Here is a 25,808-nt window from a genome sequence, read left to right on the forward strand (position 1 = left end):
TTAGGGGCCACCTTGGGTGTCCCCAACCCCTGTCCGTGCCCGTGGTGCGGGCAGGAACCACGCTGCCCTTCCCACCCCGTGCTTTGCCCCCATCTCGTGGGCTCCGTGGGGCCTCTCCCCGCGTGGGGGGGGGGGCTGCCGTGGGTCCCCCCCTCTCCGGTCCCAGCCTGACGGGGGAGGGGTGCACGGAGGGGTTCGGCACCCTGGGTCCCCGGTGCTGCGGATGGAGCCCCCCGCGCCCCGCCGGTGCCCCGGGACGGCCCCTGCTGGGGGAGGGGGGGGGAATACGGAGGGGGGGGGGCACCGGGGGCGCTTCGCCTTTAACGGGCGGGCGGGCGGCGCTGCCCACGTCACGGCGGCGGGGAGGGAGCGGGCGGGCAGAGGGAGAAACTCCCCGGTGCAGCCCCGCCGGCCTGCAGGGGATGGGGCGCTGAGCCGGGCCCCGGGAACCCCGGCATCCCCCGGCCCCCCACCGGCCCCCCACGGCCCCCCCACGGCCCCCCACCGGCCCCCCACGGCCCCGGGACGCTCAGCAGCTTCCCCGGTGCAGCCCCGGTGCGCTCCCCCCCGTGCGCTCCCCCCCGTGCGCTCCCCCGGTGCGCTCCCGGCTCAGCTGCCGGTGCCCTCCCCCCGGTGCCCCCCCGGTGCCGCCCGCACCATGCCCGAGCAGATCAGCGTGGCCGAGTTCCTGGCCGTGACCGGCGAGGACCTGAGCTCCCCGGCCGCCGCCGCCTTCGCCTCCAAGATGCAGAAGTGCCGGGGGGCGGTGGGGGCTCTGGAGGAGGTGAGCGGGGCTGGGGGGGGAGGCTTGGGCTGCGCTTCCCCCTGGGGACACCCCCTGCGCCCCTATCCCGAGCCCCGGGCGCCCTGTAGTGCTGGCCCCGCAGTGAGCACCCGCCTCTTTCCCTTGGGTTTCTATTTACTGGGGTCCCCCCCCCTCGCCCCGCTTTGCTCCGAGCCCCCCGGGGACGCCGGCCCCGCTCGGTGCGGGGTTTGCGTCTCTCGCTGCAGCTCTCCCAGGTTTTCATTTTTCGCTTCTGCCGAGGGCTCGGTCGCTGCCATCACCAATGGCTCGTGGGAAAGAGGAACCCGGAAAGTTTTTCGGGGGGCTGCTGTTCGTGCCGCCCGTCTCCGAGCGCCCGGGGATGTGGGGCTGGTCCCCCGGCGCTCGCCCTGAGCCGCTGCTTCGGGACCCTGCAGCCGGGGCGGCCGTTTCCATCCTCGGCCCCACCACGCGTTTTCTTGGGGCCAAGGCCTGCAGAAATGGGCAAAACCTCGCCGTTCCAGCTGGTTTCGTTTCCAGCTCTGGGTGCTGCCCAGGGGCTGGCTCCGTCCCCAGGGCTGGGCTCAGCATCGGCCCCGTGCCTCAGGGCTATGAGCCGCTGCGCCCTGAGGGCTCGAGGTGTCCCTGCGGGGGGGCTCCCATCGCTATTAAAGCTGGGGTGGGATTTTTAGCCCCCCCAGCAGCATGGATGGGGCTCGAGCAGGGGTGGCGGGGTGCGCTTATCCCTCTCTCCCCACTCCTGCCTCCAATAGAGGCTGTTTCCAGCTGGTCCCGCGTCCTTTGCCAATTTCTCTTAGCGAAGGAATGGCTTTGAAGGGGAGCCAGAGCTCGTGGGGCCGGCGCGGGCCCCCTCGAAGCCCCGGGGGCAGCGGGAAGGGAGCCCCCCAGGCTGGAAACCCAGCACCCGATGGTGCTGAGCATCCCGGGCCCCGCCAGCACGTGCTCTCCCCTGGCTCTGGCTCTTTCTCTCGGCCGGGGAAGGGGGAGGCAGCTCCAGGCAGGAGGAAGCGGCAGGAATTTCGTTTGGCCGCTCGGCTTCCCTGGGGAGGCTGCGATTTGGGGGAAGGGGGACGGGGATTTGGGGGGGCGGGGGGGTTCGCTTGGGAACGTTCCAGCGAGCGTGGCTGAGCGCCGGGGCTTGTGACAGCGGCTGGGGTCTTCGGGGGAGAGGGGCCGGGGGGGGCACGTGTCTGCCAGGGGGCTGCGGGGACCCTCGGGGGAGCCGAAAGGCAGCCAGGCCTCCGACACCCAGCGCCCCTGCGGAGGGGAAGAGGGAAATCCAAACAAACAAGCCCCAGCCCCGCGCCGCCGGCTGATCCTCGACGGGGCGATAGCATCAGGCAAGGAAAATAAACAGCGGCTGCTTTGGGAGGGGGGAGCCGGGGGGGGCTGGGGCTTTGTGTCACCGCCTGTCCCTGCCCCACATCCATCCTGGTGCTTTGGGAAGCCGGAGGGTGCTCAGCGCTGCTGGACGTGAGCCCAGGCTGCTGTCTGCTGGGAGGGGGCAGCGCGACCCCCCCCAGCACCCCAAAGCTGTGCCGAAGCAGGGTGCTGAGGGCAGGAGGCCGGGGGACCACCGAGGTCCTCCCAGGTGTCCGAAGCTGCGCCATGCCTCAGTTTCCCTCCTGGGATTACAACGGGCTGTCCCCTCCCGGGGGTCTCGTGTGGCTTTGGGGTGCTGGGGGCAGGAGCCGCATCCCATGGGGGCTTTGGCTGAGAAATAAAAGCAGGACGAGGCACGGGGAGGGGACCCGAGGCCGGGTCTCTGGTGTGAGCAGAAGGGCCGCATCCTGCCCTCGGTGGTGCTGGCTGATTGAGAGGTGTCGGTGCGGGATGGCCGGGCAGAGGCCGCGGAGCTGGCGGCCGCATCCTGCGTTGCCCCATCGCAGAGTAAACACGGCGTCCTGCCCTGCTCTGCCCTTTGCACCCGGAGCGGCCGCATCCTGCCCCGGCGGCAGCGCCGCCTCCAGCCCCCGGCCCCATCGCCGCGCCTTCCCCGGGCGGCACGGCGAGGGGGGGGGGGGGCGAAGAATGGCCCCCATTGAGCAGGGCGAGGAGGAGTGCCCGGGGTCCCCAGGCGGCTGCGGTGCAGGTGCGGGTCCGTCCCTCCCGCCGTCCCCATAGGGAATCCCTTGTCACCACCACCGGCTGTGCCGATGTGACCCCTTCTCTGGGTTGTCCCCTGTCCCCTCTCCGTGCTGCCCCACCTCCAGCATCCTTCCGGGCCGCGCTCCTGGGGGGCTGCCCCATCCCGTGGCACCGGGGCAGCCGCGTCCCCTGGCTGTGCGGTGCCTGCGTGCATCCAGAGCATCCCACGCTGCCTCAGTTTCCCCTTCCCGAGGCCGTGCCTGGCCGGTTTGCCTGCCCGGGGCTGCTCTCGGGCAGCACCAAGGCCTCCCTGGGGCAAAGTCATGCATGGGGGCTCACGGCATCATCTGCTGTGTCCCCCCCCCCCGAGGCAGGAGGAGCCTCTGCCCCGCAGCACAGCTCCGGAGAGCTTGGGGCACTGGATTTAGGGCACAGAGGGGAACGGGAGGCTTCGGGGCACCCCAGCATCCTCCTCCTTGGTGAGAGACCCCCGAGGAGAGGGGGGGGTTGGCTTCTGCCCCCCCCTCCCCACTGCCTCATCCCGGCCAAGGCTGCTGGGCAGCACCTCGTCCAAGGAGGGGCCTCGAGGAGAGAGGCGCCGGAGCCGGGCTGACCCCGCTGTCAGGAAATGGGCCTTGACATCAGCCCGAAAACCTTCGCTGGGAGAGCGAGAGCGAGCGAGAGAGAGCCTCTTTATTGTAATTCCTCGGCGGTTTCATCCCTCGCCCTGCTCGCCGTTCACGCCCTCCAAATATTTCCAGCCTGTTATCATGCCTCTGGTACCTGCAGCGCAGCCAAGGCGGCCTTAACCCTTTCCTGCTGCGCGCGGCTCCGGCTGCCTGGGAGGGGTTGGGGTTGGGGTCAGGTTTGGGGTTGGGGTTGGATTTAGGGCTGGGTGGTGTTCGCCCCCACGCTCGGCACACGTTGGCTGTGAGGGCGCCGTGCCTGTGGCGAGGGACGGAGCGGGGACAGGGCTGCGGCTGCGTGCGGGACGGCGTCGGGGTATGGGGCTGGGGGCTGCGACCGGGACCCCGCACGGGTCAAGATTTTGCAGAAAGCCAAGTCCCTCGGGGTGAGATTTGTGTCGTTTCGGTCCCTGCTGGGCATCGGCAGGATGCAGGTTTTGGTTTTGGCTCTGCCGTGCGTGGAGCTGGGGGACCTTCGTGTGCCTCTGGTGCTGTGCCCATCCCATGGGGACACATGCTGGCGCGGCTGGGCCAGCCTGGCGCATCTGTGCCGCGTCACGGGGTTGCCTTCCTCCTCTCCCTGCTTGAAACAACCCCCGGGGGAGCCACGGAGGCATTTTCGCAGCTGCTGGGAGCTGCTTGCTTCCAAACAGACCCAAAACCTGTCACCCTGCGCTACCGCCTTGCTCCAGCGTCACCTCCCCGGGGCGATCGGGACCGTGGGGACCGCAGGGCTGGCACGGGACCGGCCGGGCACCGCGGCTGCGGCATCCCCAGCACCGATCCTGCACGGGGCCGGGTGCTTCCAGCTCCTGTCCCCGGGAGCTTGGCTGCTGCCCCGCACATCTGTGTGGCAGAGCAGGCGCCCGGCCAAGGAGCCCTGTGTGGCCAGCGGGGCGGGGGGGGAGCGCTGACAGGGGTTTGTTCCTTTGCTTTCGCAGAGCCTGGACGGGGACCAAGCCGTGCTCCAGAGAATAAGGAAATATGTGAAAGCCATTCACGTCTCCGGGCTCAGTAAGTCGGGCTTCGAGAGATGTTGGGCGTCCCCGGGCTGCCGCGGTCACATCCTCCCCCAGTGCCATCCACGCGTGGTGGCCCTTGGGGATGCTTGGAACGTGCTGGGGTGCCGAAAGCTGGCTGAAAAAGGGGTAAAGATGTAAATCGAGAGCTTTGGGGGGGTTGTGTAAGGAGCATCGCTGGTGTCCTGCTCCAACCCAAAGAGACAGGGACGTGGGTGCGGGTGGGACCCGCGATGGGACCTCCTGGGGAAGGGGGTCCCGCAGGGCCACCCCGCCGCCGTCCCCGCCTCACCGCTGTTGTCCCCCCGCACAGCCCACGTGGATAACGAGGAGCAGTACAGCGAGGCCCTGGAGAACTTCGGCAACAACCATCTCTCCCAGAACAACCACGAGCTCTCCACCGGCTTCCTCAACCTGGCCGTCTTCACCCGCGAGGTCACCGCGCTCTTCAAGAACCTGGTGAGCCGCCGACCCCGCGGGGAGCAACCTCAGCCTGCTTCCCCCGTCCTGCTGGGGCCAAGCTGGGGGGAATCTGCACCAGGCATCTGGATTTGGGGCAGAGACCCAGCACAGCTGCCCTCCACCGCGGCAGGAGGTCCCAGATCCCACCCCAGACTCGGGGATGCTCGCGGGCCACCCGATACCCCCTCCGCTGGATTTTCCAGCTCCCTCCCAGCTCTGCTGGGGACACCGATGCTGCGATTTGCCGTGCGGTTGGGGCTGCTGGTTTTGTTTTTTTTTTTTCCCCCTTTCTTCCTTTTTTTTTTTTTTTCACATCTCTGATCTCGCTTGCCAAGAAGTAAATCAAAGCCACGCTGAGCGCGCAGCGGGGCCGTGGGGAGCCGCAGCCGCGCGGGAGGCAGCAGAGGCGGCTGGAGCCATCCCCGCCGTGGGAGGGGGGGGCCACGGCTCTTCTCGGGGTCTCTTTTCTCCAAACGCATCTTCTTGCTTCCATTTGTCGAGGCTGGAAGGGTTTGATAGCCTGGGGGGAGAGCTGGGCTCCTGGAGACGTGCTGGGCTTTGTGCTGGGTGGGATCTGGAGGGAGCTGGGGCCATGCAGCAAAGCCTTGGGGCATCCCCTGCTGGCTTCTCACTGCCCTCGGGTCCCTTTTGAAGCCCACCCCCCAAAAAAGGGGCATTTGTACCCTCTGGCTCTGCTTAAGGAGCAGACTCCTTGCTGCCGCCCTTCCCCCAGCAGGAATTTCAGATTTCATATCCTCCTCTCCCAGTTACCCCAGCCCGGGCCTCCCCGCTCCTCTCCTCCCCATCGCGGCCATCCCGGCCCGGCCGGAGCCCCGTGCTCGGGGGCTCCGTGGGGAAAACGTCGCGGGGAAGGAGCCGAACCGGTTCCCTGGGCGAGGGCAGTGCCCGCGCTGCGCCTCCCCTGTGCCACGTGCTGCAGGCGTGGGAACGGCCGCCCGCAGCCGCCTCTGCTCCAAACCCTCCCCGGGAGCTGCTCGGCAGCGGGATCCCGGCGCCGCACGCACGGCGGAAGGATGGGGCGCCCCGTTCCCCAGCCTTTGGGGCCGGTTCCTGCCCCGGGGCTGGGTTTCTCCTCCCTGTGGTGTCGGGGAGCAAAACCCCTCGGGAGACTATGCAAGGCATTGTAGGGTTTTGCAGCATCGCAGTTTCCTCTCCGATGCAGAAGGACGCGGTGTGCGCCCAGCATCGCACCGAGCCCCGGTCCGTGCCCAGCTGGGATCACCCTACAAGGGTGCTGGAGCTGCTCCAACAGCCCCACGTCGCGTGCTGCCCCGTGGGGACCCCAGGGTTTGGGGTCAGACGGAGAGGCACCGGGATGGGAGCAGGCTCCCGCGTCCCCTCTGCATGCCGCAGTGCTTTTGGGGACACCCCCGGTCCCCCAGCTCGGGGAGGGGACGCTTTGGGAAGCCCTCCTGGACGTCAGGAGGTCCCGGCCCGGTTGGCACCGCCGGCTGCCCGCCGGGTGTCTGCGCCGTGCCGCGGGGAGGCCGGGGCCGGGGCCGGGGCGGCGATGGGGGGGAGCAGCTCCAGTTCTGGCAGCCGCGGCGCTGATGTGGTTTGTGGGAAGGGCCCCGCGTCAGACATCTTGCAGCCAGCTCCAGCAAGCCCCAGCCTGCCCCTGCCTGCAGCCGGCCCCGTTTCCAGCCTCTTTAACCCTTACTGGGGCAGCGATTTTACTGGGGGGAGCCCCCAGTGCTGGAAAGGACGCGGAGCTCCTGCTTCCCGACCTGCCCCCGACGCGGGGACGCCCCTGGGGTAACCCCGTCCCCGTCTCTGCCCTTTCCAGGTGCAGAACCTGAACAACATCGTCTCCTTCCCCCTGGACAGCCTGCTGAAGGGGCAGCTGAAGGACGGCCGCCTGGTGAGTCCCCAGCCCTGGCTCCTCGGCTGCAGGTCCCCTGTACGGGGACAAAACGCAGCCCTGGGGACGCGGCTCGCGGCACGGAGCAAGAGGCAGAGGCGCAGCGGCGATGTACCCGCAGTATGGGGAGCAGGGCAGGGCGCCGGCACAGCGATGCAAAGCAAAGCCCTCACTTTTGGGACGCTGCTTTGGTGCCACCGGGTCTGTGCCCGTCCCTTCGCCTCCCCTGACGGCTGCCGTCCCCTCTCTCCTCTCGCTGCAGGACTCCAAGAAGCAGATTGAAAAGGCCTGGAAGGATTACGAGACCAAAGTGTAAGCGACCCCATGCCCGGAGCAAAATCCCCCTAATCCCCCCGCGCACAGAGGTGTTTTGTGCAGGGCCGCAGCCAGGCTCTGCGCCAGCCCTGGGGAGGCTTCCCCTGGTCCATCCCAGCGCAGCCCCCTGCCCCTTCCCACCCCCTCTGCCACCTCTGCAGCTCCCTGGGGACCCCCTCTTGGGCAGGGCTGTCCCCGAGGTGCCCCCCACCTCTGGCAGGGCTGTCCCCGAGCTGTCCCCGTGCCGTCCCGCAGGGGGAAGATGGAGAAGGAGAAGGAGCGCGCCCGCCTGGCGGGGGTCATCCAGGCGGAACCGTCCGCGGCGGAGCTGGCCGAGGACATGCAGAAGGAGCGGCGCCTCTTCCAGCTCCACATGTGCGAGGTGGGGGCTGCGCCGGGGGGCTCGGGGCCCTTCGGGGTCGGGGGGACGCAGGGGACCGCTGTGGCCAGAGCTGTGCAGGGTGCTCAGTCCCCGTCCCCACCACCAGAGCAGTCCCGGTGGGTGCAGCGCAGGGCACTCGTCTGTCCCCGTCCCCGTGTGTCCCCGTGGGGTCCTGGCTCGGGGAACCTCCCGTCCCCCCCCATGGGGCCGTGTCTGCTCCCTGCAGGATGCGGGTGCAGGTGGGATACCCCGCAGGGAGCACCGGGGCGTTGCACCCGCGTCCTCCGGGTCCTGATCCTACACCTCCTCTGCCAAACCAGGGTCTGGCATTTGGGGCAAAAGGCGATCCTTTGGGATGAAACCCCTGAAAGACGCAGTTTGGCTTTGCAGTTTTGCCCTGCTGGCAAAAACAGAGAGGCTCTCCAGGTCCCCAAGCACACAGGGGGGCGCAAGCAAAGGACACAGACCTGGTGCCAGCCCCCCCCCAGCCCCCCGTCCTCCCGGGGTCTCCCCAGTCCCCTCCTCTGTCCCCGGGCTCCTGGGGGAGCAAAGGGCAGGGTGTGCAGGGAGGAGGCAGCGCCGCAGCGGGGTCGGGGCTGCTGGCTGGGGCTGGGCCAGATGAGTCAGTGCTTTGAATAGCAGCACTGTTAAATAAATAACAGCGCATGGAAACGCGGCCGGCCGGGAGGGGCCGCTTCCAGCAGCGCCTGCGCGCGGGCGCCCGCCTGGAATCGGGGCGCTGGGGGCCGGCACGCTCGTGCACGTGTGCGCACGCCCGTGCGCACGCGGTGTTTGCCGCTTTCTGGGGCGGGGGCGCGATGGGTTTCCACCCCAGGGGTGCTCTGCGGGGCACAGCTCCTCGCTGGGGGGTTCCCGTGGGTGGGTGGGCGCAGCAGGACCCCCACCACGGGTCTCGGCAGGACAGTCCCCTGTCACCACCACCTCGGGGCATCGCTGGCAGGGCAGCGAAGCCCCCACAAAGCCCCCCTTCACCCCTCCCCGCGTGCCTCCTCGGCCACGCTGGGAGCTGCCCCCCCTCCATCCTGCTCCCCTACCCCGGCGGCCCCCCCAGCAGAGGAGACATGGGGTCCCCCGGCGGCTCCAGCACGCCCCAGGGCTGTCGGGCCGTGGAAAGCCCCTGCAGCTGGAAGTTGGCCGCCTTCCCCTCCGCTCGCCTCCCAAAACACGTCGGGGGGAGGCAGGGAGGGAGGAGGCCAGCCTCCAGCTGCGCGGGGCTGAGGCTGAGCTCGCCCAGGGGAGGCTCCAGGCTCCTCTCTTTGCATGGGGCTTGCCTGACCCAGGGGTCTGGGCCTTTTTCTTTCCGCCTGCAGGTGAGGGACAGGTTTGATGTACAAAATCATTCAGTTTTTTTAAATTTTTTTTTTCCTCAAGCTGACTTGGGTTCGGGTTATTTATTAACTCCAGAAGTAATAAGCAGCGGGAGAAGCGCGCCCGGCTGGAAACCCTGGAGGCCCGCCTCGGCCCGTCGACTTTGCAGGGCTTGGAGCACCTCCAGCTCCAGGTTTTCCGAGGGTGGTCCCCGGCGAGCTGACTTCACAGCCGACATCGTGGCTTCTCGAAACCGAGCCAGCGTCACAACCCTCCTGCCCACGCGGGGAAGGGGGGGGGCGAGGACCGGTCCTCATCCCCGCCGCCTAACCGGCTGCCTTCTCCCCCCCCAGTACCTGCTGAAAGCCAGCGAGAGTCAGATGAAGCAAGGGCCGGATTTCCTGCAGAGCCTCATCAAGTTTTTCCATGCCCAGCACAAGTAGGTGCCCGTCCCCGGGCTCGGCTGTCACCTCCGGGAGCGCTCGGGGGGGGGGGGGTGGGTTTTGGGGACACCTCGCTCCCTGTCCTGGGGGCTGAGCGACCCCACGGAGCTCCTGGGGAAGGTGCTGGGCAGGGCCCGACGCTGTCCGGTCGGGATTGTTGGCTCCAGGAGATGCAAACGTGTCCGTAAGGGCTGGGGGAAGGGGCTTGGCCGGGGATGTAGCCGATGATTTGGTTTCTGGATGGATTTCCAGGGATGAGTTCAGCCGAGCGGCTCCGCCGGTAGCCTCGGAGCTCGTAGCGAGGGCGTTCGGGGCAGGGGGAACGTCCCCCTCCTTCCCTCGCACTCCTCCGGCTCTCGAGTGGGGAAACTGAGGCAGGGAGGGAGCAGTGGCACTGGCCACGGGCGTGCTGTCAGCCGGGGAAGGGACCCAAAGGGGCCAGGATCTGGCCTCAGCCCCGGCGAGATCAGCTTGCATCGAGCAAGAGGCCGACCCCGTGTCCCAAACACCCGAAATATTTGGGGTATCCGGACCCCACGGGCTGGACGTGGGCTTTGCAGCATCCCTCCCCGTCCCAGCAGCGAGGGAGCTGCAGAGCAAGAGCAGCTTCCCCGGGGTGGGGGGTGAGGGGTGCTGCTGCTTCCCCCCCCGCCACGCTTTCTCTAAATAAGCCCTTTTTTCCCCCGTTTTCCCCATTTGCATCTTAATGGCGTGAAATCAATGCCCAGTTTCTTCCAAGACGGCTGGAAGGCTGCCCAGAACCTCTACCCCTTCATCGAGAAGCTCGCCGTGTCCCTCCACGCGGTGAGTCCCCCGGCACCCCCCACGCTGCCCTGTGGACGTGTCCCTCGGGCCGTTCCCCCCCCAGGACACCCGCGGTCCCCGCTCCTTTTCCAGCTCCACCAGGCGCAGGAGGAGGAGGTGAAGCAGCTGACGCAGACCCGCGATTCCCTCCGCAGCATCCTGCAGCTGGACAGCAAGGAGGTGAGAGGAGGTGGTGGGGCGGGAGGGTGCTGGGCGCTGGGTGCTGAGCAGAGGGAGGTGTCCTTGGCTGGGGGACGGGGGGCAGCGGGGAAAGGGGGGCTGGGGAGGAGCAAAGCAGGACATCCATGGAGATCTGTAGGGAGGAGATCTATAGGGAGATGGACATCCATGGGAGAAGGACGTCCATGGAGGAGATCTGTAGGGAGGAGAACATCAATGGGAGGAGATCTGTAGGGTGGAAGGCATCAGTGAAAGGAGGTTTGTAGGGTGGAGGGCATCCGTGGGAGGAGATCTACAGAGATGAGGACATCCGTGGGAGGAGATCTGTAGGGTGGAGGACATCAATGAGATCAATGAGAGGAGATCTGTAGGGAGGAGGACATCCATTGGAGGACATCTATAGGGTGGAGGGCATCAGTGAAGGGAGAGCTGTAGGGTGGAGGACATCCGTGGGAGGAGATCTATAGTGTGGAGGGCATCAATGAAAGGAGATCTACAGGGAGGAGGACTTCCATGCCAGGAGATCTCTAGGGTGGAAGACGTCCATGGAGGAGACCTACAGGGATGAGGACATCCATAGGAGGAGATCTATAGGGTGGAGGACATCAATGAGAGGAGATCTGTAGGGAGGAGGACATCCATGGGAGGAGATCTAAAGGGAGGAGAACATCTACAGGGAGGAGGACATCTGTGGGAGCAGAGCAGGACGGATGCTTGGAGGACATTCATGGGGAGGATATCCATAGGGACATCCACGGGAGCAGAGCAGGAGGGATGCCCAAAGGGGACGAAGGTCTCTGACTCCATAACGAGGTCCTCCAGGGGGCTCGGCCACTCCTGCCCCTCTCACATTGCTTTCTAAATGCTTTTTTTTTTTTCTTTTCCTTTTCCTGGTGAGCTCAGGAAAACCTGAGCAGGAAGAACTCCGGCAGCGGCTACAGCATCCACCAGCACCAAGGGAACAAGCAGTACGGGACAGAGAAGTCGGGGTTCCTGTACAAGAAGAGCGACGGGTGAGGGTGGGCGTTACTTACCCCAGCTCGGTCTGTGCTCGCGGGAGCCCCCGAGGGGGACACCTTTGGGTGAGGGTTTGGGTCCGTTACACAGACCGTTGGGTGCTGTTGGTCCCATCTGGTCTTAAGAAGGTCTAGAGGCTTGGAGAATGCCATTTACTCCCAGCTGGAGGAGCCCTGGAGGTGGTGGTCGGGGTGGGTGGGTGCCCAGCTGCAGGTGGGGAGGGAAGGAGGAGGTTTGGAGGTGGCGCAGGGGACCCCCGTAATGGGTCGGTGGCATCATCGTGATGGGTTGGTGTCCCCTGGGCATGGGGGCAGAAACCATCCTGCTGGGATGGGTTAGGGGGGCAAATAATGCTCTTATAGCCCCAAAGGGGTCTCCACCCCTGTGCTCGGCGACTTGTGGGAAGCACGACCCTAGATCCCAAAGCCGTGGAGCCTCTTCCGGGGGGGTGCTGGGGGAAGTTTGGGGTGGGTGGACGTGGTCAGGGATGCGCTGTGGGTCCTCGCCCCTCCTGCTTGGCTCCTCACCCCTCCTGCTCTGGCTCAGGATCCGCAAAGTGTGGCAGAAGAGGAAGTGCGGCGTGAAGTACGGCTGCCTGACCATCTCCCACAGCACGGTGAGGGCGGCGGGGGGGGGGGACCTTCAGCCCCGTGGTCACCCCGAGGTGCTACGTGGGGTGCTGCCGGCACGTACCGCCCGGCGCACACCCCGCAGCGGTGCCCAAACTGCAGAGCCCGGTTTGTGCCGTCCCCTGCTGGGTGCTGCCCCCGAAACCACCCAGCTCCACGTCTCCCGTCCTTTGGGACCATGACCTCGGCTGTAGGGCTTTTCCCCGAGCATCCCACCCGCGCCCCGGCAGCAGAGCAAGCCGCCAGCTCGGGGTTGTCATAGCAGGGGGTCCCTCGCACCCCCCGCGTTCGCTGTGTGCCGGTGGGATGGGGGTTTTAGTGGGGGCAGAGGGGGTTTTAGGGAGGTGTCGAGGCCGCAGAGGAGGCCAAAGGGACCCGGAGTCATTTTGGGGAGGGGGTGCTGCCATCTGGGGGCAGAGGCTGCAAAGTGCAGCCCCGCTCCCAGCCCCGTTCTGCAAAGGGAACGTGCGGGGGGTTGGAGAGGTGCTGAGCCTCCGCGTGCCCCAAAAGCGACCCTCTGGGGAACCTCCTCTAACCCCCCCCTCCGTCCCCCCGCCCTGCAGATAAACCGCCCCCCCGTCAAGCTGAACCTGCTGACGTGCCAAGTGCGGCCCCACGCCGAGGAGAAGAAGTGCTTCGACCTGGTGACGCGTGAGTGCCGCCGCTCCGTGCCCTCGCGGGTCCGCTTGTGGGTCCCCGGGGACAGACCCCGGGTGGGTATCCCAGGGTGTGGGGGGTGCACGTGATTATTTTTTTTTTTTACGGAGGAAGGGCAAAGCCCCGCAAGGTGCTGGCTGCCTCGAGCGCCAGACAGCAAGAGGTGGCAGCAGGGCGTCGGAAGCGCAATGCGCGGCGATTTTTTCAGAGCAGCCCGTAGCAGTAGCTCCAGCCCCTTCCTGCGACCTTGTGCAAACTGATCCTAAACGCCCCGTTCCAGCCCCTTTCTGCAACCTTATGCGTTCCTAAAAGCTCACCGTTGTCCCCGTCCCCGCAGACAACAGGACGTACCACTTCCAAGCCGAGGACGAGCAGGAGTGCGTCGTGTAAGTGCCGGGGCCGTCCGCACCCCACGCGAGCGTGCAAAGCACCGCAGGGCTTAAATCCCCCGTGGCTGCACCCCTCGCCCCGCGCGGCGCCGGCCCCGGTGCGTCCCCGCGAGGCCGCCCGGCTCTGCTCCCCCTGCCCAGGTGGGTCTCGGTGCTGCAGAACAGCAAGGACGAAGCCCTGAGCAACGCCTTCAAGGGCGAGCCCAACGGCGGGGCAGCCTCGGCGGGCGGCGCGGCGGACGGCGGCGTGCAGGAGCTCACCAAGCTGGTCATCGGCGAGGTGAAGAACATGCCGGGAAATAAGCAGTGCTGCGACTGCGGGGCCCCCGGTGGGTCGGGGATCTGGGGTGCGGGATGCAGCGGGATGGAAGCGGTGAGGGGCCGGGAGGCGATGCTGAGCCCCCCACCCCGCCGTGCCCTGCAGACCCCACGTGGCTCTCCACCAACCTGGGCATCCTGACGTGCATCGAGTGCTCCGGCATCCACCGGGAGCTGGGCGTGCATTACTCCCGCATCCAGTCCCTCACCCTGGACGTCCTCAGCACCTCCGAGCTGCTGGTAAGCGGCTCCCTGAACCTGGGGGTCTGGCACCCCCTGGGAATTGCCCCCTGCTCGGGGGCTCGGGGGCTCCCAAACCTCCTGGGTGTGGGTTTCAACCCTCCTCCTCCTCTTCCTCCTCCCTCCCGGTCTGCTCTCTCACCATCTGGCCTCGGTTTCCCTAGCTGCAGATTTCTTCCCCTGGCATGGTGCTCCAGGGATGCAGGGGAAATGATTGTTAATTGGGGGGGGGGGGGGGGAATGCTGGCAGCCCCCCAGGACCTGCTCCCTGCTCTAATGAACTTCTGCTGGGAGAAAGGCTCATCCCTGGGGGAGACGGTGGGGGGCAAGGTCCTGGGTGGATCCGGTAGATTCCTCTCTCCATCCTTCCACGATGGGGATGGGACGTCCCAGGGCAAGCACGGCCAGGATTTTGGGGAGGGTGGGTGGCCCCTCTCTGCCCAGGGCTCGTCTCCCCCTGCCCCTCTCGCCGCAGCTGGCCGTCAGCGTCGGGAACACCCGCTTCAACGAGATCATGGAGGCCACGCTGCCCACGCAGGACTGCCCTAAACCCTCGGCCGGCAGCGATATGTGAGTCCGGCACTGCCGGGGGGGCACGGAGCCGGCTGGGGTGGGGGGCTCTGTGTCCCCGTTGTCCCCAGCCCGAGGACTGGGGGCTCCCGGTGTCATCGCCAGGACATCGGGACCTGCACCCCTCGCAGAGCTTCCCCCCCGGATACGACTTCGGGAGGGGGGCGAGGTGCGGGGCTGCCCGCTGATGCCTCCCGCCCCGCAGGAGCGCGCGCAAGGAGTACATCGTGGCCAAGTACATGGAGCGGCGCTACGTGCAGCGGGGCGGCCGCGACGAGCCCCACCGCCTCTGGGACGCCATCCGCACCCGCGACCTGCTGGCGCTGCTGCAGGCCTTCGCCGAAGGGCACGATTTGGCCAAGCCCCTGGCGAGCCCCGAGGGCCAGGTGAGCCCCACGCCGGCAGCGTCCGTGGCTCGTCCCCGTCTCCGGGAGCCCCTCCGGGCTGCGGAGGGTCCCCGGGCTCAGCTGTGCTCTCCCACCCTCCCGGCAGGACGCGGGCGAGCTGGCGCTGCACATGGCTGTGCGCTACGCCGACAGGTCGTCCCTGCCGCTGGTGGACTTCATCATCCAGAACGGGTGCGTCCGGCGGGGGTCCCATCACCCGTGGCGTCCCGGTGACGTCCCCGAGGTGCCGGAGCGTCCCCGTGAGGACGGGGAGCGATGCTCGCACGCTCTGGAGCTGTCCCGGCTCTGCGCAGGGGGACGCTGGACCGGGTGACGCAGGACGGGAACACGGCTCTGCACTACGGCGCGCTCTACAACCAGCCCAACTGCCTCAAGCTGCTCCTGAAAGGCAAAGCTGCCTTCACCACGGGTACGGGGCCGGGATATAGGGCTGGGGGCGGGGGGACGGACGGACGGACGGACTTGGGGCCAAGCCTTTTGCTCGGGGCTGTCCCCCCGGAGCAGCCTGGATCTGTCCCCTTCCATCCCTCGTGCAGTGAACGCGGCCGGCGAGACGGCGCTGGACGTGGCGAGGAGGCTGAAGCACACCGAGTGCGAGGAGCTGGTAGGTGGGGTGGGGGCGGACCAGGGGGATGGGGAGGGGGCTGATGCTGGGGTGGGGGGCACCCGGGAGCTGCCCGCCCCCCCGCTGACACCCCCCCGTCACCCAGCTGGAGCAGGCGCAGGCGGGGAAGCTCTCCCTGCAGGTACACGTGGACTACGACTGGGAGCCCCCCCAGGAGTACACCTACGACAGCGAGGACGAGCTGGAGGAGAAGGTGCCCACCAGACGGTGGCAAGGGCTGGGGGGGGGGGGACAGGGACAGACCCTGCGTCCCCATCAACGGGACGGGGCAGGGGGCAGAAGGGGGCTGCAGGTGGTGGGGGAGCCCCTGGCAGCTCCGGGTCCGGGTCTCTGCCCCCCAGGTGAGCCCCCTCCAGCGCTCCTTCAAGGGCTCCTCGCCGCTGGCCACCAGCCCCCCCGCCGCCTGCCCCCAGGGCCGCTGGAGCTGCATGGGCATGGACATCACCAACAAGACCTACGAGACCATCCTGGTGCCCTCGCGGCCCGCGCCCCGCCGGGCGCACAGCGAGGAGATGCCCCCGCCGCTGCCCCTCAAAAACCCCACGCGGGGCGGCCCCCGCCCCAAACCTGGCCCCAGCCCCACGGGTGAGTCGGGCGGGGGGGCCACGCGCCGCGGGATGCTCGCCGTGACACGGCCCCGGGCCACCAGCCTCAGTGTCCCCATCGCGTGTCCCCCCCCCCCCAGAGCGCCCCGAGCTCCACCGGCAGGCGTCGGAGCCGCACTTCTCGGGGCTGGCGGAGGCCCCCCCCGCGCCACGCAGCCTCTCCTCTTCCTCCTCCTCCTCCTCCTCCGTGGGGGCCCTGGACGGCGCGGCCGCGTCCCCCCCGGCCACCGGTACCCGCAGCCCCCCGGAGGTGCGGCGGGCGGCGTACTGGGAGACCCGCTCGGAAACGGAGAGCGGGGCCGCGCGGAGGGGGCCGGAGCTGAGTCCCCCCCCCGTGCAGCCCCCGCCGGGAGGCCTGGCCCCCGATGTCACCCCCGTCAAGTTCGGGTAGGGGTCCCCCAAAATTCAGGGGAGGCATTGGCGGGGGGGAGGTGGTTGTGTGGTGCTGGTGGGAGAAACCCCAAATTGTCCCTGGGGGTGTCGGAGCAAAGGGGTCCCCTCCCCACTGCCAGCCTGGACCCCCCCGGGGCTTGGGGACAGAGGAGGGGACAGGGGCAGCGTGGGAAGGGGGGGGGCTGTCCCTAGAGGTGACACGGGTCCTGTAGGGGGGGCACCGATACCGGGACCCACTGGAAGTTACGACTTTTTTTTCCCCCCCCCCCCCCATTTTGGGATTTGGGTGGGCTGTGGGTGGCACCCTGCTCCCTTGGGTGTCCCATGCGGGAACCCGACGGCACCGGGACCTCGTGGGGAGGGGGACGGGGGAGCCGGGGGGGGGGCTGACGCTGCCCCCCCCGCTGCCCCCGATAGCTCGGAGAGCACCCGCTCGTACCGGCGCATCAGCGGCGTGGCCGGCAAAGCCGGCTCGGCCGCCCCCCCCCAGAGCCCCGAGGACCCTGCTCCGAGCAAGGTGCCCCCCGTGCCCATGCCCCGGCGATTCGCTCCGGTAGGTGGCACGATTTGGGGGGGGGGGGGCTTGGACGGGGTGCGGGGGTGGGGGGGAGCTTTGGGGGGACCCCTCCATCCCCAGGCGTCCCTGCAGCTTTTGCCCCAGGGGGGTGGATGGAGGTACTGGGGGGGGGTCAAAACCGTTGGGGTGGATTTGGGGGGGTGGCTGCCCCCCCCCCGGCTGACCCCGTTCCTCGCGCAGGCCAAGGGGAGGCAGAAGCGGGTGAAGGCGGTGGCTGACTGCAAGGGGGACAAGGCGCGGGAGCTGACCTTCTCCAAGGGCGAGGTGATCGTGGTGACGCGGGAGGAGGACGAGCAGAGCTGGGTGAGCCCCCCCGGGGCGCAGCCCCCTCCCTCTCCCCCCCACTTCCCTGTCATCCTAAGCGGGCTGCTCATTTTTGGGGGGTCACGGATGGGCACCCCCCGCCCCGTCTGTGCTGGCGGTGGTCACCGTAGGCTGCCGGTGACAAGTCACAAGTGCTTGTGGCCATCGGTCCTCGCATTCCTCTCCCTCGCCACCCACCGTGGGACCCCCCCACACCCCCCGACACCCCTCTCTGCACCCCCAGGTCGGCTTCATCGAGGGCGACGGCTCCCGCACCGGTGTCTTCCCCGCCAGCTTCGTCCACCTCTTGCAAGACTGACTGGGTCCCCCCCCCCGCTGCCCGTTTTGTCCCCGTCCCCTGGGGGCCGGGGGCGCACGGGGTGGGCTGGGAGCTGGAGCCGGACGCCCCCCGGCCCCTCTGTGCCGTCGCCCCTTTCCACGGGGCACCGGGTCCTGCTGCCCGACCCCAGCCCCTGCTATGGGACCATGTGGCTGCTGCCCTCCCAGGGGACGTGGGGACCCCCGGGGTGTGGGACGCTCCCCCCCTGGACGGTGGCTTTGGAGAGCCGAAGGGCTGCCACCGCCCCTGCCGCCATCAGCTGCACCCTGCGAGGAGGTTTTGGTGCTTGCTCTGCTCTGGCTGCTCTCCGTCCTTTCGTGGGCTCTGCCCATCCCGGGGGCTTTCTCCTCGCCTGTCAGCGGGGATTTGGGGCTGGGGGGGGCGCTCTGGGTGCCCCCCACTCTCCTCTGCTGGGTGGGCGCAGAGCCCCTGTCCCCGTTCTCCAGGGGGGAGCTGCAATGCGCCACCTGGTTTTCTCCACTACCACAACTGTGAAGCATTGGGGATTGGTAGGGAACAAAAAAGGGCTTTTTATTCATCGTTTTTGGGGGTTTGGAGGGTCTGCGGCCACATCCTTCCCCCCCCCCCCCGGGCTCTGAGAGCCCCCCCAGGGCAGCAGGGCTTGGAAATGCCTGAAAACTTCCCCAGCCTGGTACCACAGCTCCATGGATGCCTGGGGTCGGCGCGGGCAGCACCGCGGAGCCGTGTCCCCGTGTCCCTCACCGGGCGGGTGCTGGTCACCGCCCGGCCCCGGGGGGCTCGGGGTCCTGCTGCGGCCGGCCCGGGGGGGGACCCTTGGGGCCATCCTGCAGCCGTGTTCTGGGACCAATGCTGCCCCGTGTCGGCGTCCCTCGGGAGCTGCCTGCCCCTGTGGTTTATCCTCGTCTGCGTCTTGTTTGTTGCATCCCAGAAAGTGGTCTGTCGTGTTTGTTTTTTATGTTCTCTCTTTCTAATTTCTAATAAAACCGTCATTTTTTTTGTAAGCATTGGGGTGCGTGCGTGCAGGGCTCAGCCCCTTCCCCGGGGCTGGCAGTCCCCATCCCGGGTGGTGTGTCCTGGAGTTTCCTGGTCCCTGGGGTCCCCATCCCCTGCCCATCGGGGACACGACGGGCTGGCAGCGGGTGGCCCTGTGCCGGCAGGGAGCGAGGGTGCAGCCAGCTCTCTCCCCAGCCTTGCATTCGGCCACGCAGGAGCATCCCATCCTCCCCGCTGGGACGGCTCCAGCCTGGTTCTGCTCCCAGCCGCTGGGGTCCCGGCAATGCCAGCACCACCACAGCGCCTTCAGCCCTGGCACAGCACCAGCACCGCGTTCCCTGGGGGATCTTGCTGCCGCGGGACGCTGCTGGCATCGGGACGCTGCTGGCATCGGGACGCTGCTGGCATCGGGACGCTGCTGGCATCGCCTCCGGTCTGGGAAGAGCGCTCTGCATCGTGCAACGCTGGCGGCGCGTTGCGTCGAGCCTTTGGGCCCCGGGAAGCCCCAGCCCAGCCCCAAAGCCACGTCCCCGGGGCTCTCCCACTGCCACCACCGGCCTCCAGCCCCATGGCGGTGGCTCCCCCGGCCCCGCGAGCCCCCCGTGCGCTGGCACCGAAGGGCGCTGCGTCCCCCCCGCCGTGCGCCTCCCCCTGCTCCTGCAATCTTTGTCCTGCTCCGCACTCCGGGCTATATTTAGCCCTCCCCCGTGCTATTTCGCCTGCCTGGCAGGAGTTTATAACTGGCCGGGACAGCCACACCTCCTTTCTGCTTTCCTCCCTTGCTTTCCTTCCTTCTCTTTTCCCCTTTTTCCCTCCCTGCTCCGCTCCAGCCCGGCCGCCGCTCCGTGCCCCTGCCCCTGCCCCATGCCTGCAGCACCGGGGGCTGCTCCCGCGGCTGCCCGAGCCCAGAACCCCGCGAGGAGCCAGCATGGGGCCCGCTGAGGAGCTGGTCCGGATCGCCAAGAAGTTGGATAAGATGGTGGCCAGGAAGAGCACGGTAAGGCAGGCTGGGGCGCGCGTGCAATATTTGCACACGTGTGCCATATTCGCACGCGCATGCCATATTTGCACACATGAGCAATATTTGCACACATGAGCGATATTTGCATACGTGTAATATTTGCACACATGTGCCATATTTGCACACGTGCCGTATTTGCACGCGTGTGCCATATTTGCACGCGTGTGCAATATTTGTGCGTGCCTGCGCGTTTGGGCAGCTCGGGGCGGGGAGAGGGAGGAAAGCCACGAAGCTCCCAGACGTGGGAGGGAGAAAAAGGGGGCCCAGAAATGTCCCCCCCCAGGAGGGGCTGAGCGGGTGTTGGGGTGCTGAGCTCCCGCGGGGCACCCCCAGGTGCTGCCTCTCCACCCTTGAGGAGTTGGAGCTGGCGCCCACGGGGGTTTTACCTTGGATTTGGGGCTCTCCCGTGCCCCCTCGCTCAAGGCCATGGGGACGTGGTGGTCTGGGGAGCTTCGGGGGGGGGGGGACCTGTCCCAGGCTGTGGCAATGTGGGACAGAGGACAAATGCGGTGACAGGTGCTTGGCGCCCAGCACGGCCACGAGCACCCAAACAGGGCTGGGGCTGGCAGCGGGGGCTCAGCCCCACGCAAAGGAAAAAAAATCCCTGGGGGGGGTGGGGTGGGAAGAGCCCTCCCCAGACCCAGCCCTGCCTTTTGCACGAGCGCGTGCAAACGTGCACAGGGAGGGGAGGGGGCTGAGCCATGGCACACCCAGGGGTTGGGGAGGGGGCTTTGGTGCCGGGGGAGCCAGGATCCGGCCCTGCCTCCCTTGGGGCCAGCTGAGGGCCCATCCTGGCCAGCCGGTTACGCGGGGGCGAGCAGAGGCGAGCCCAGCCCCGAAAGTTAATATTTGACCGTTTCTGCCGGACTTTGCCCCGGCGAGGCGCGGGCTTCCCAGGTGCTGCCGTACCCCCCCCCCCCCCGACCCGGTGGCTTTTTGGGACCCCCGGATCGCAACCGCTCAGCCTCGGCAGCTCGCTCTGCTCCGCTCCCTGCTGGGAATAGCCCCGGGGGCTGAAGGGACCGATCCTGCCCGGCCTCGGGCTGTCACTGTGGCTCCCAAACCCTCCTGATTTATGCCACATGGGGAAGGGGGACGGAGCCGGGTGACAGCCCAGGGATGTCCCCTGCACCCAGCGGGCTGGGAGCTCTGGCCGCCACGCGTGGCACAACCCCTCCGTGGGTCCCCGCACCCTCGTCTCTGTTCCTGCGGCTCTAAAAATACCGGGGAGGAAAACGACCCCGCGTGGAGCCATGCCGGGGATATATTTAGCCCTACAAGCACCGTGCACCCGAGGGCCGGGCTGCGAACCCGGTGACGTGTGCCCCCCCCCCCCCAGCACCTCGGGGACGCTCAGGTGTCCCCAGCCCTTCCCGTTGGAGTGGGATTTTTTTTACGAGCACATCCCTGCTGGTGGCTGCGTGGCCCCGAGCGCCTGCCCCATCCCCTCTGGGGACCCCGTGGGTGCCCCACGGGGTGGTCCCCGGGGACGCAGCCCCTCGAGGGCTCTCGTGGCCTCTCCCCGCTCTAGGAAGGGGCGCTGGATCTGCTCAAGTCGCTCACCGGCTACACCATGACCATCCAGCTGCTGCAGGTGAGGGGGGGCTGCGCCGGGGGGGGGGTCCCGGAGGGGGTGGGGGGGGGGTCGGTGACGGCCCCGCTAACGCCTGTCCCCCAGACCACGCGCATCGGGGTGGCGGTCAACTCGGTGCGCAAGCACTGCTCGGACGAAGAGGTGGTGGCCTCGGCCAAGATCCTCATCAAGAACTGGAAGCGGCTGCTGGGTGAGAGGGGCAAAAACCTCCCCAAAACCTCCCCAAAACCTCCCCCAGACCTCCCCGGGCTGTCCCGGTGTCCCCAGCCCCGATGTCTCAGGTGTCTCCGGGCTGTGCCCGTGACCCGGCTGCTTCCCGCAGAGACCCCTGCTGCCCCGAAGAAGGAGAAGGACGCCGACGGGGAGAAGGAGAAGAAAGAGAAGGAGAAGAGGCTGGATTTTCCCAGCTGTCCCAACGAAGGGGCGAACCCGCACCCGGCCAAACACCCCAAGAACCCGGCCGAGAAGCACAGGGAGAAGCACAAGGAGCGGTACGGGGCCAGCGGGGGGGCACCACCCACCCCACCAGCGGGGCCAGGACCAGCTCCCCCCCCGCCCCATCCCTATGTGCTTGGTTTCTCCAGGATGGAGCCCCCCTTCCAGGTGGCACCGCTGGAGAACCGGCCTTTTCCCCTTCCCCGCAAGCTTATTTCCCAGACAAGGGCTGTCCCGAGGGTAAAACCAGCCCCAAACCAGCCCCCTCTCTCTTTCTGCAGGAAGCCCAGCAACCCCGGCTCCCACCCAGCCCCCCCGAAGGGCCACCCCCCCGACTCCAACCCACAGAGGTACCCGCGGTCCTGCCCGCGCTGCTCGGGGCTCTGCGGGGCACCACGAGGCTTTGTGGGGCTGGGGGGGGGGGTTTGGTGGGAAGGGGGGGCAGGATCCAGCTCCCACGGAGGGTGCTGGGAGCTGAGAGCATCCCTCCCTTCCCTTGTGCTCCTGCCCTGAAGGGAGTCCAGCAGCGGCCGGAGCCCCTCTGCGTCCTCGAAGAAGTCATCCCTGGATGGCAAGAAAGAGAGGTGGGGGTCCTGGGCTGGGGGGCGGGGGGGGGGGGGAGAGGACCCCAGCCCCTCTTCGGGCTGCGGATGGGGCTCAGGACCCACCGCCTGGTGCCCATCCACCGAGCCGTGGCTGCTCCTGCAGGAGGGACTCTGCCGACTCGAGGTCCTCGGCCGTCTCCTCCTCTTCCTCCCCGCAGAAGAGACCCTCGGGGGAGAGGTAAGGAGGAACCCCCCTCCCGGGGGGGGGCTCTGCATTGCCAGAAGTGCAAAGGGCCCTGGGGAAGGGCATGGCAATGGGGACACGTTGCTGGCGGTGGTGCCCGTGCCCACCCGGTGGCCAAAGTCCCTGTCCTGGCACTGCTGAGGGGACCTGGACCTGGGGGGGCACCTGGCCCTGGGGGGGGTGGGGAGGAGGGGAACCCCATTTTGGGGATGCTCTGACCATGGGACACGCAGCCAGGGTGGGAAGAGAGGGCTGCGAGCCTGATCCTGCCCCATGCCCCATCCCTGGTGTCTCCCCCGCTGTCCCCCCCCCCCCCGCCCCGTGCCCCCTCCAGGAGAGCCTCCGTGGGTGCCAGCCCCTCGCCCGCCCCCGCCACCCCCCGGAGGAGCTCCAGCGACAGCAAGGAGGACAGGTAGGAGCCAGCCACCACCCCCCCCCCGGGGCTGGCACGTCCCCACGGGACCCCAACACCTACCTGTGTGCCCCCCCCCCCCCCAAACCCCCGCAGAGCCAACAGCAGCAAGGCCAAGGCGGAGACGCCGCGGACCCCCAGCAGCCCCCCCTTCTCGCCCAGCGTCTGCCTCCTGCCCCCCTGCTACCTGACGGGGGACTCGGTCCGGGACAAGTGCATCGAGATGCTGACGGCCGCCCTCCGCATGGACGGTGAGCAACGGGGGGGGGGGGTAACAAAATTGGGGGGCTGGGGAGGGCCGCATCCTGCTCCTCTGGGCAAGCAGGCTGCTCTACGCCCGGCTCTGCGGCAAAACGGGGAGGGGAACCCCCCCAAATCCGCACTGAGCCCCAGCCTAAGCAACCCAAAAAGTTATTTGGAGGGGCAGCAGGGACCCCCCCCATCTCCGTCCCTAAAGTACTTGGCCAAGCTGGGCTGGTTCTCCCATGGGACAGCCCCAGCGGGAGCAACCCTACAATAATAAACGGGGCTCTGAGGCCTGGGGGCACCCGGGCAGCAAATTCACCCCCGGGCTGGCAGATAAACCCCGGCTGCGGCTCAAAACCCAGCGTTCAGCCCCAAAAGGAGGTTGGTGGGGGTCTTCGACGGGGGATTTGGATGTGGGCCTTGTAAAGGGTTTAACTGTGGGTTTAAGCTGGGGGAAAATGACTTGTTTTTAGGGAGGGGGTGCCTCGGGCGAGCGAGCCGAGGTTTTGGCCGCTTTGGCTGGCCCCCGGCCACCCCCTGCCTCGCCTTGCCCCGCAGATGACTACAAGGAGTTCGGCGTCAACTGCGAGAGGATGGCATCGGAGATCGAAGACCATATCCTTTGGGGGCTGGGGGTCCTGCTGAGGGGTCCGGGGGGGGCAGCGACAGGGACAGAGGGTGGCGGGGACAGAGGGTGGCGGGGACGGGGACAGGGACTCTGGGTGTCCCTGCTGGCTGCCTGCAGAGGGAGCCCCGAACCCGCACAAAAGGCTGGTGCTGAGCAGCCCCAGGTGATGCTGAGCAGCCCCAGCCAGGAGCACCCCAGGGGCAGGAGCTTTGATACGGGGGTGCTGTGCCCCCCCCCCCCCCCCCCAGCCCCCTGCTCGGGGACCTGCCTCCCTCCGGGGGGGGGCAATGGAGCATTCCCTTCCCAAACCCAGTCCTGGCTCCTTGTGGAGCCTGCTGGGGGTGCCCGTGTTTCCATCCAGCCCTGGTCCAGCACCGTGCCCGGGCTGTGCCACGCTGGCAGGGACAGGGCCACCTCCAAGTCCCCCCCAGCTCAGAGCTTTGGGGTCTCCCCTCCGGCCAGGACCATCCCCGGAGACGATTCCCCCCCCGGAGGGTGGGGGGCAGAGGATGCTGAGGTTTCCTTGACGGGCCCCACATATCTTCCAGGAGCTGAAGAGCACGGACATGAAGTACCGCAACCGGGTGCGGAGCAGGATCAGCAACCTGAAGGACCCCAAGAACCCCAACCTGCGGAGGAACGTGCTGTGCGGGGCCATCCTGCCCGGCCTCATCGCACGCATGACCGCCGAGGTGCGCAGCGGGGCGAGGGGACCGCGGCCCCTCCTGGAGGCTGCCTCGGTGCCCGAGGGCCAGCAGGGTCCTGCTTTGGCGGTGCAGGTCCCATTTCACAGCACAAAAAAAAAAACCCTTGTCCTGCTCCCTGGACCCCGGTCCCTGCTCCTCCTGCCCCACGGGGGTCCCCAGATCAGGTCCTGGGAGCCCCCATAGGGACACAGCTCCCTGGAGGCAGGGCTGAGGACGGGGGACTTGTTCCTCTGGATGGGTTCGAGCCCAGCGAGCAGGAGCAGCCCCCTGCAGGGACGGGGCGGGTGATGGACCACGGTGGTCTGCACCCGGGGCTGTGCCGGCTCGCCTGGCGGCTCCCCGGGAGGCCCTGACGTGCCCCCCCCGTGGCAGGAGATGGCCAGCGACGAGCTGAAGGAGCTGCGCAATGCCATGACCCAGGAGGCCATCCGCGAGCACCAGATGGCCAAGACGGGCGGCACCGTCACTGACCTCTTCCAGTGCGGCAAGTGCAAGAAGAAGAACTGCACCTACAACCAGGTGAGCCCCCCCTCCCGAGCACCCAGGGGACCCCAGCTCGTAGTCTGGGGGGGGGGGACACCATCAGCATCCCCTGAGCCGGCCGCCCGCTCCCTCCCCAGGTGCAGACGCGCAGCGCCGACGAGCCCATGACGACATTCGTGCTGTGCAACGAGTGTGGGAACCGCTGGAAGGTTTGTACGAGGCGGGGAGGGGGGGCTCTGGGTCCCCCCGGCCCTCCCCTGTCCCATCCCTGGGACACGTGTCCCCTGCAGCATCCCTGCCCGTGCCCCCCGCCACCCCCGAGCCCTCCATGGTGGGCGCTGGTGTGGTGCCACCGCCCGGTGCTCCAGCACAGCGGGTGCTGCAGGACCCATCCCGCACCCACACCCCATGGGGAGCAGGCTGGTCCCAACCCAGGGGGTGTCAGAGCCCCCCAAAACTGCCCAGAGCGGGGGCTGCCTGCGGGGTGCCCCCACCCCACGCTCGGTTTCTCTTTTGCAGTTCTGCTGACGGCGCCCAGCGGGGCTGGAGGGGACACGGCACGGAGGGGACATGGTGATGGCACGTGGGAGGGTGGCAGCAGCCCCCCTGCTCCCTGTTCCACGGCACTGGGATCCCACAAGTGTCCCGGCATCGGGCAGGTTTGCTGTGGAAGATCCCAGTGAATTCCAGCCCTTTGTACTGGGAGCCCACTGGGAGCGCAGACACGTCCAGCGAGAAGACTGGTCCGAACTGGGCTGCAGAGGGAAGGGCTGGGGGCAGCCTGGGCCCGCATGCCTGGGGGGCAGGAGGGACGCTGCCCCATGGATGTGGGGCTGGGAAAGGGCCAGGTTTCACCCCCAAATGCCCTCTTTCCCTCCCCTAACTGCAGGTGGCAGGGCGTGGGGGGAGATGGGGTCGGTCGCAGCGGTGCCCGCGTGCCGGTGGGATGTCACCGCGTCCCCCCGCTCTGTGCCACACGGGGTGTCCGGCCGGCGTTCCCGGGGAAGAGGAAGGGACAGGGGCAGAGGAGTGGGAAGAAAACCTCCAGCTACAGCAATAAAGGCGTGAACTGTC

At 68.0% G+C, this 25,808-nt stretch overlaps 2 protein-coding genes across 6 annotated transcripts; both read left to right on the top strand.

Moving 5' to 3' along the window:
* On the top strand, positions 1-18,427 carry ASAP3 (ArfGAP with SH3 domain, ankyrin repeat and PH domain 3). 2 transcript variants are annotated; one of them, XM_083810481.1, is made up of 28 exons: positions 1-462; positions 495-555; positions 671-784; positions 4,500-4,572; positions 4,891-5,036; positions 6,847-6,921; positions 7,184-7,233; positions 7,492-7,618; positions 9,301-9,386; positions 10,119-10,194; positions 10,288-10,374; positions 11,278-11,387; positions 11,938-12,007; positions 12,584-12,671; positions 13,015-13,063; positions 13,208-13,395; positions 13,491-13,624; positions 14,100-14,194; positions 14,400-14,580; positions 14,687-14,772; positions 14,895-15,010; positions 15,138-15,205; positions 15,312-15,419; positions 15,568-15,811; positions 15,912-16,218; positions 16,642-16,777; positions 16,982-17,104; positions 17,349-18,427. In XM_083810481.1, exons 1-28 carry the CDS (start codon positions 224-226, stop codon positions 17,421-17,423), a joined length of 3,312 nt encoding a protein of 1,103 aa, XP_083666607.1. In that variant the 5' UTR covers positions 1-223; the 3' UTR covers positions 17,424-18,427. The 2 variants fall into 2 exon arrangements, with proteins under 2 accessions (XP_083666607.1, XP_083666608.1); XM_083810482.1 differs by lacking the exons at positions 1-462; positions 495-555 and having other exon boundaries at positions 570-784.
* On the top strand, positions 18,073-25,808 carry LOC310886213 (uncharacterized protein; the record flags this gene model as incomplete). 4 transcript variants are annotated; one of them, XR_014575245.1, is made up of 14 exons in its annotated part: positions 18,073-19,416; positions 20,972-21,034; positions 21,119-21,224; positions 21,357-21,525; positions 21,751-21,819; positions 21,985-22,053; positions 22,178-22,252; positions 22,593-22,670; positions 22,767-22,921; positions 23,475-23,544; positions 24,093-24,236; positions 24,624-24,770; positions 24,872-24,943; positions 25,254-25,808. XR_014575245.1 is itself a non-coding variant. In XM_083810489.1 (14 exons), 14 exons carry the CDS (start codon positions 18,073-18,075, stop codon positions 25,260-25,262), a joined length of 2,568 nt encoding a protein of 855 aa, XP_083666615.1. In that variant the 3' UTR covers positions 25,263-25,808. The 4 variants fall into 4 exon arrangements, 1 of the variants encoding a protein (XP_083666615.1); XM_083810489.1 differs by having other exon boundaries at positions 23,475-23,531; positions 24,082-24,236; XR_014575244.1 differs by having other exon boundaries at positions 23,475-24,236.

The sequence above is a fragment of the Anser anser genome, assembly GCF_964211835.1.
Source record: "Anser anser genome assembly, chromosome: 24".
In the NCBI taxonomy this organism is placed as follows: domain Eukaryota; kingdom Metazoa; phylum Chordata; class Aves; order Anseriformes; family Anatidae; genus Anser; species Anser anser.

Coding starts and splice junctions, on each gene's coding strand:
- ASAP3 (XM_083810481.1), top strand. CDS start 224: ATGGAGCCCCCCGCGCCCCGCCGGTGCCCCGGGACGGCCCCTGCTGGG. Junction 7,234..7,491: donor AAGGATTACGAGACCAAAGT/GTAAGCGACCCC, acceptor GCCGTCCCGCAG/GGGGAAGATGGAGAAGGAGA. Junction 10,375..11,277: donor TGCAGCTGGACAGCAAGGAG/GTGAGAGGAGGT, acceptor TGGTGAGCTCAG/GAAAACCTGAGCAGGAAGAA.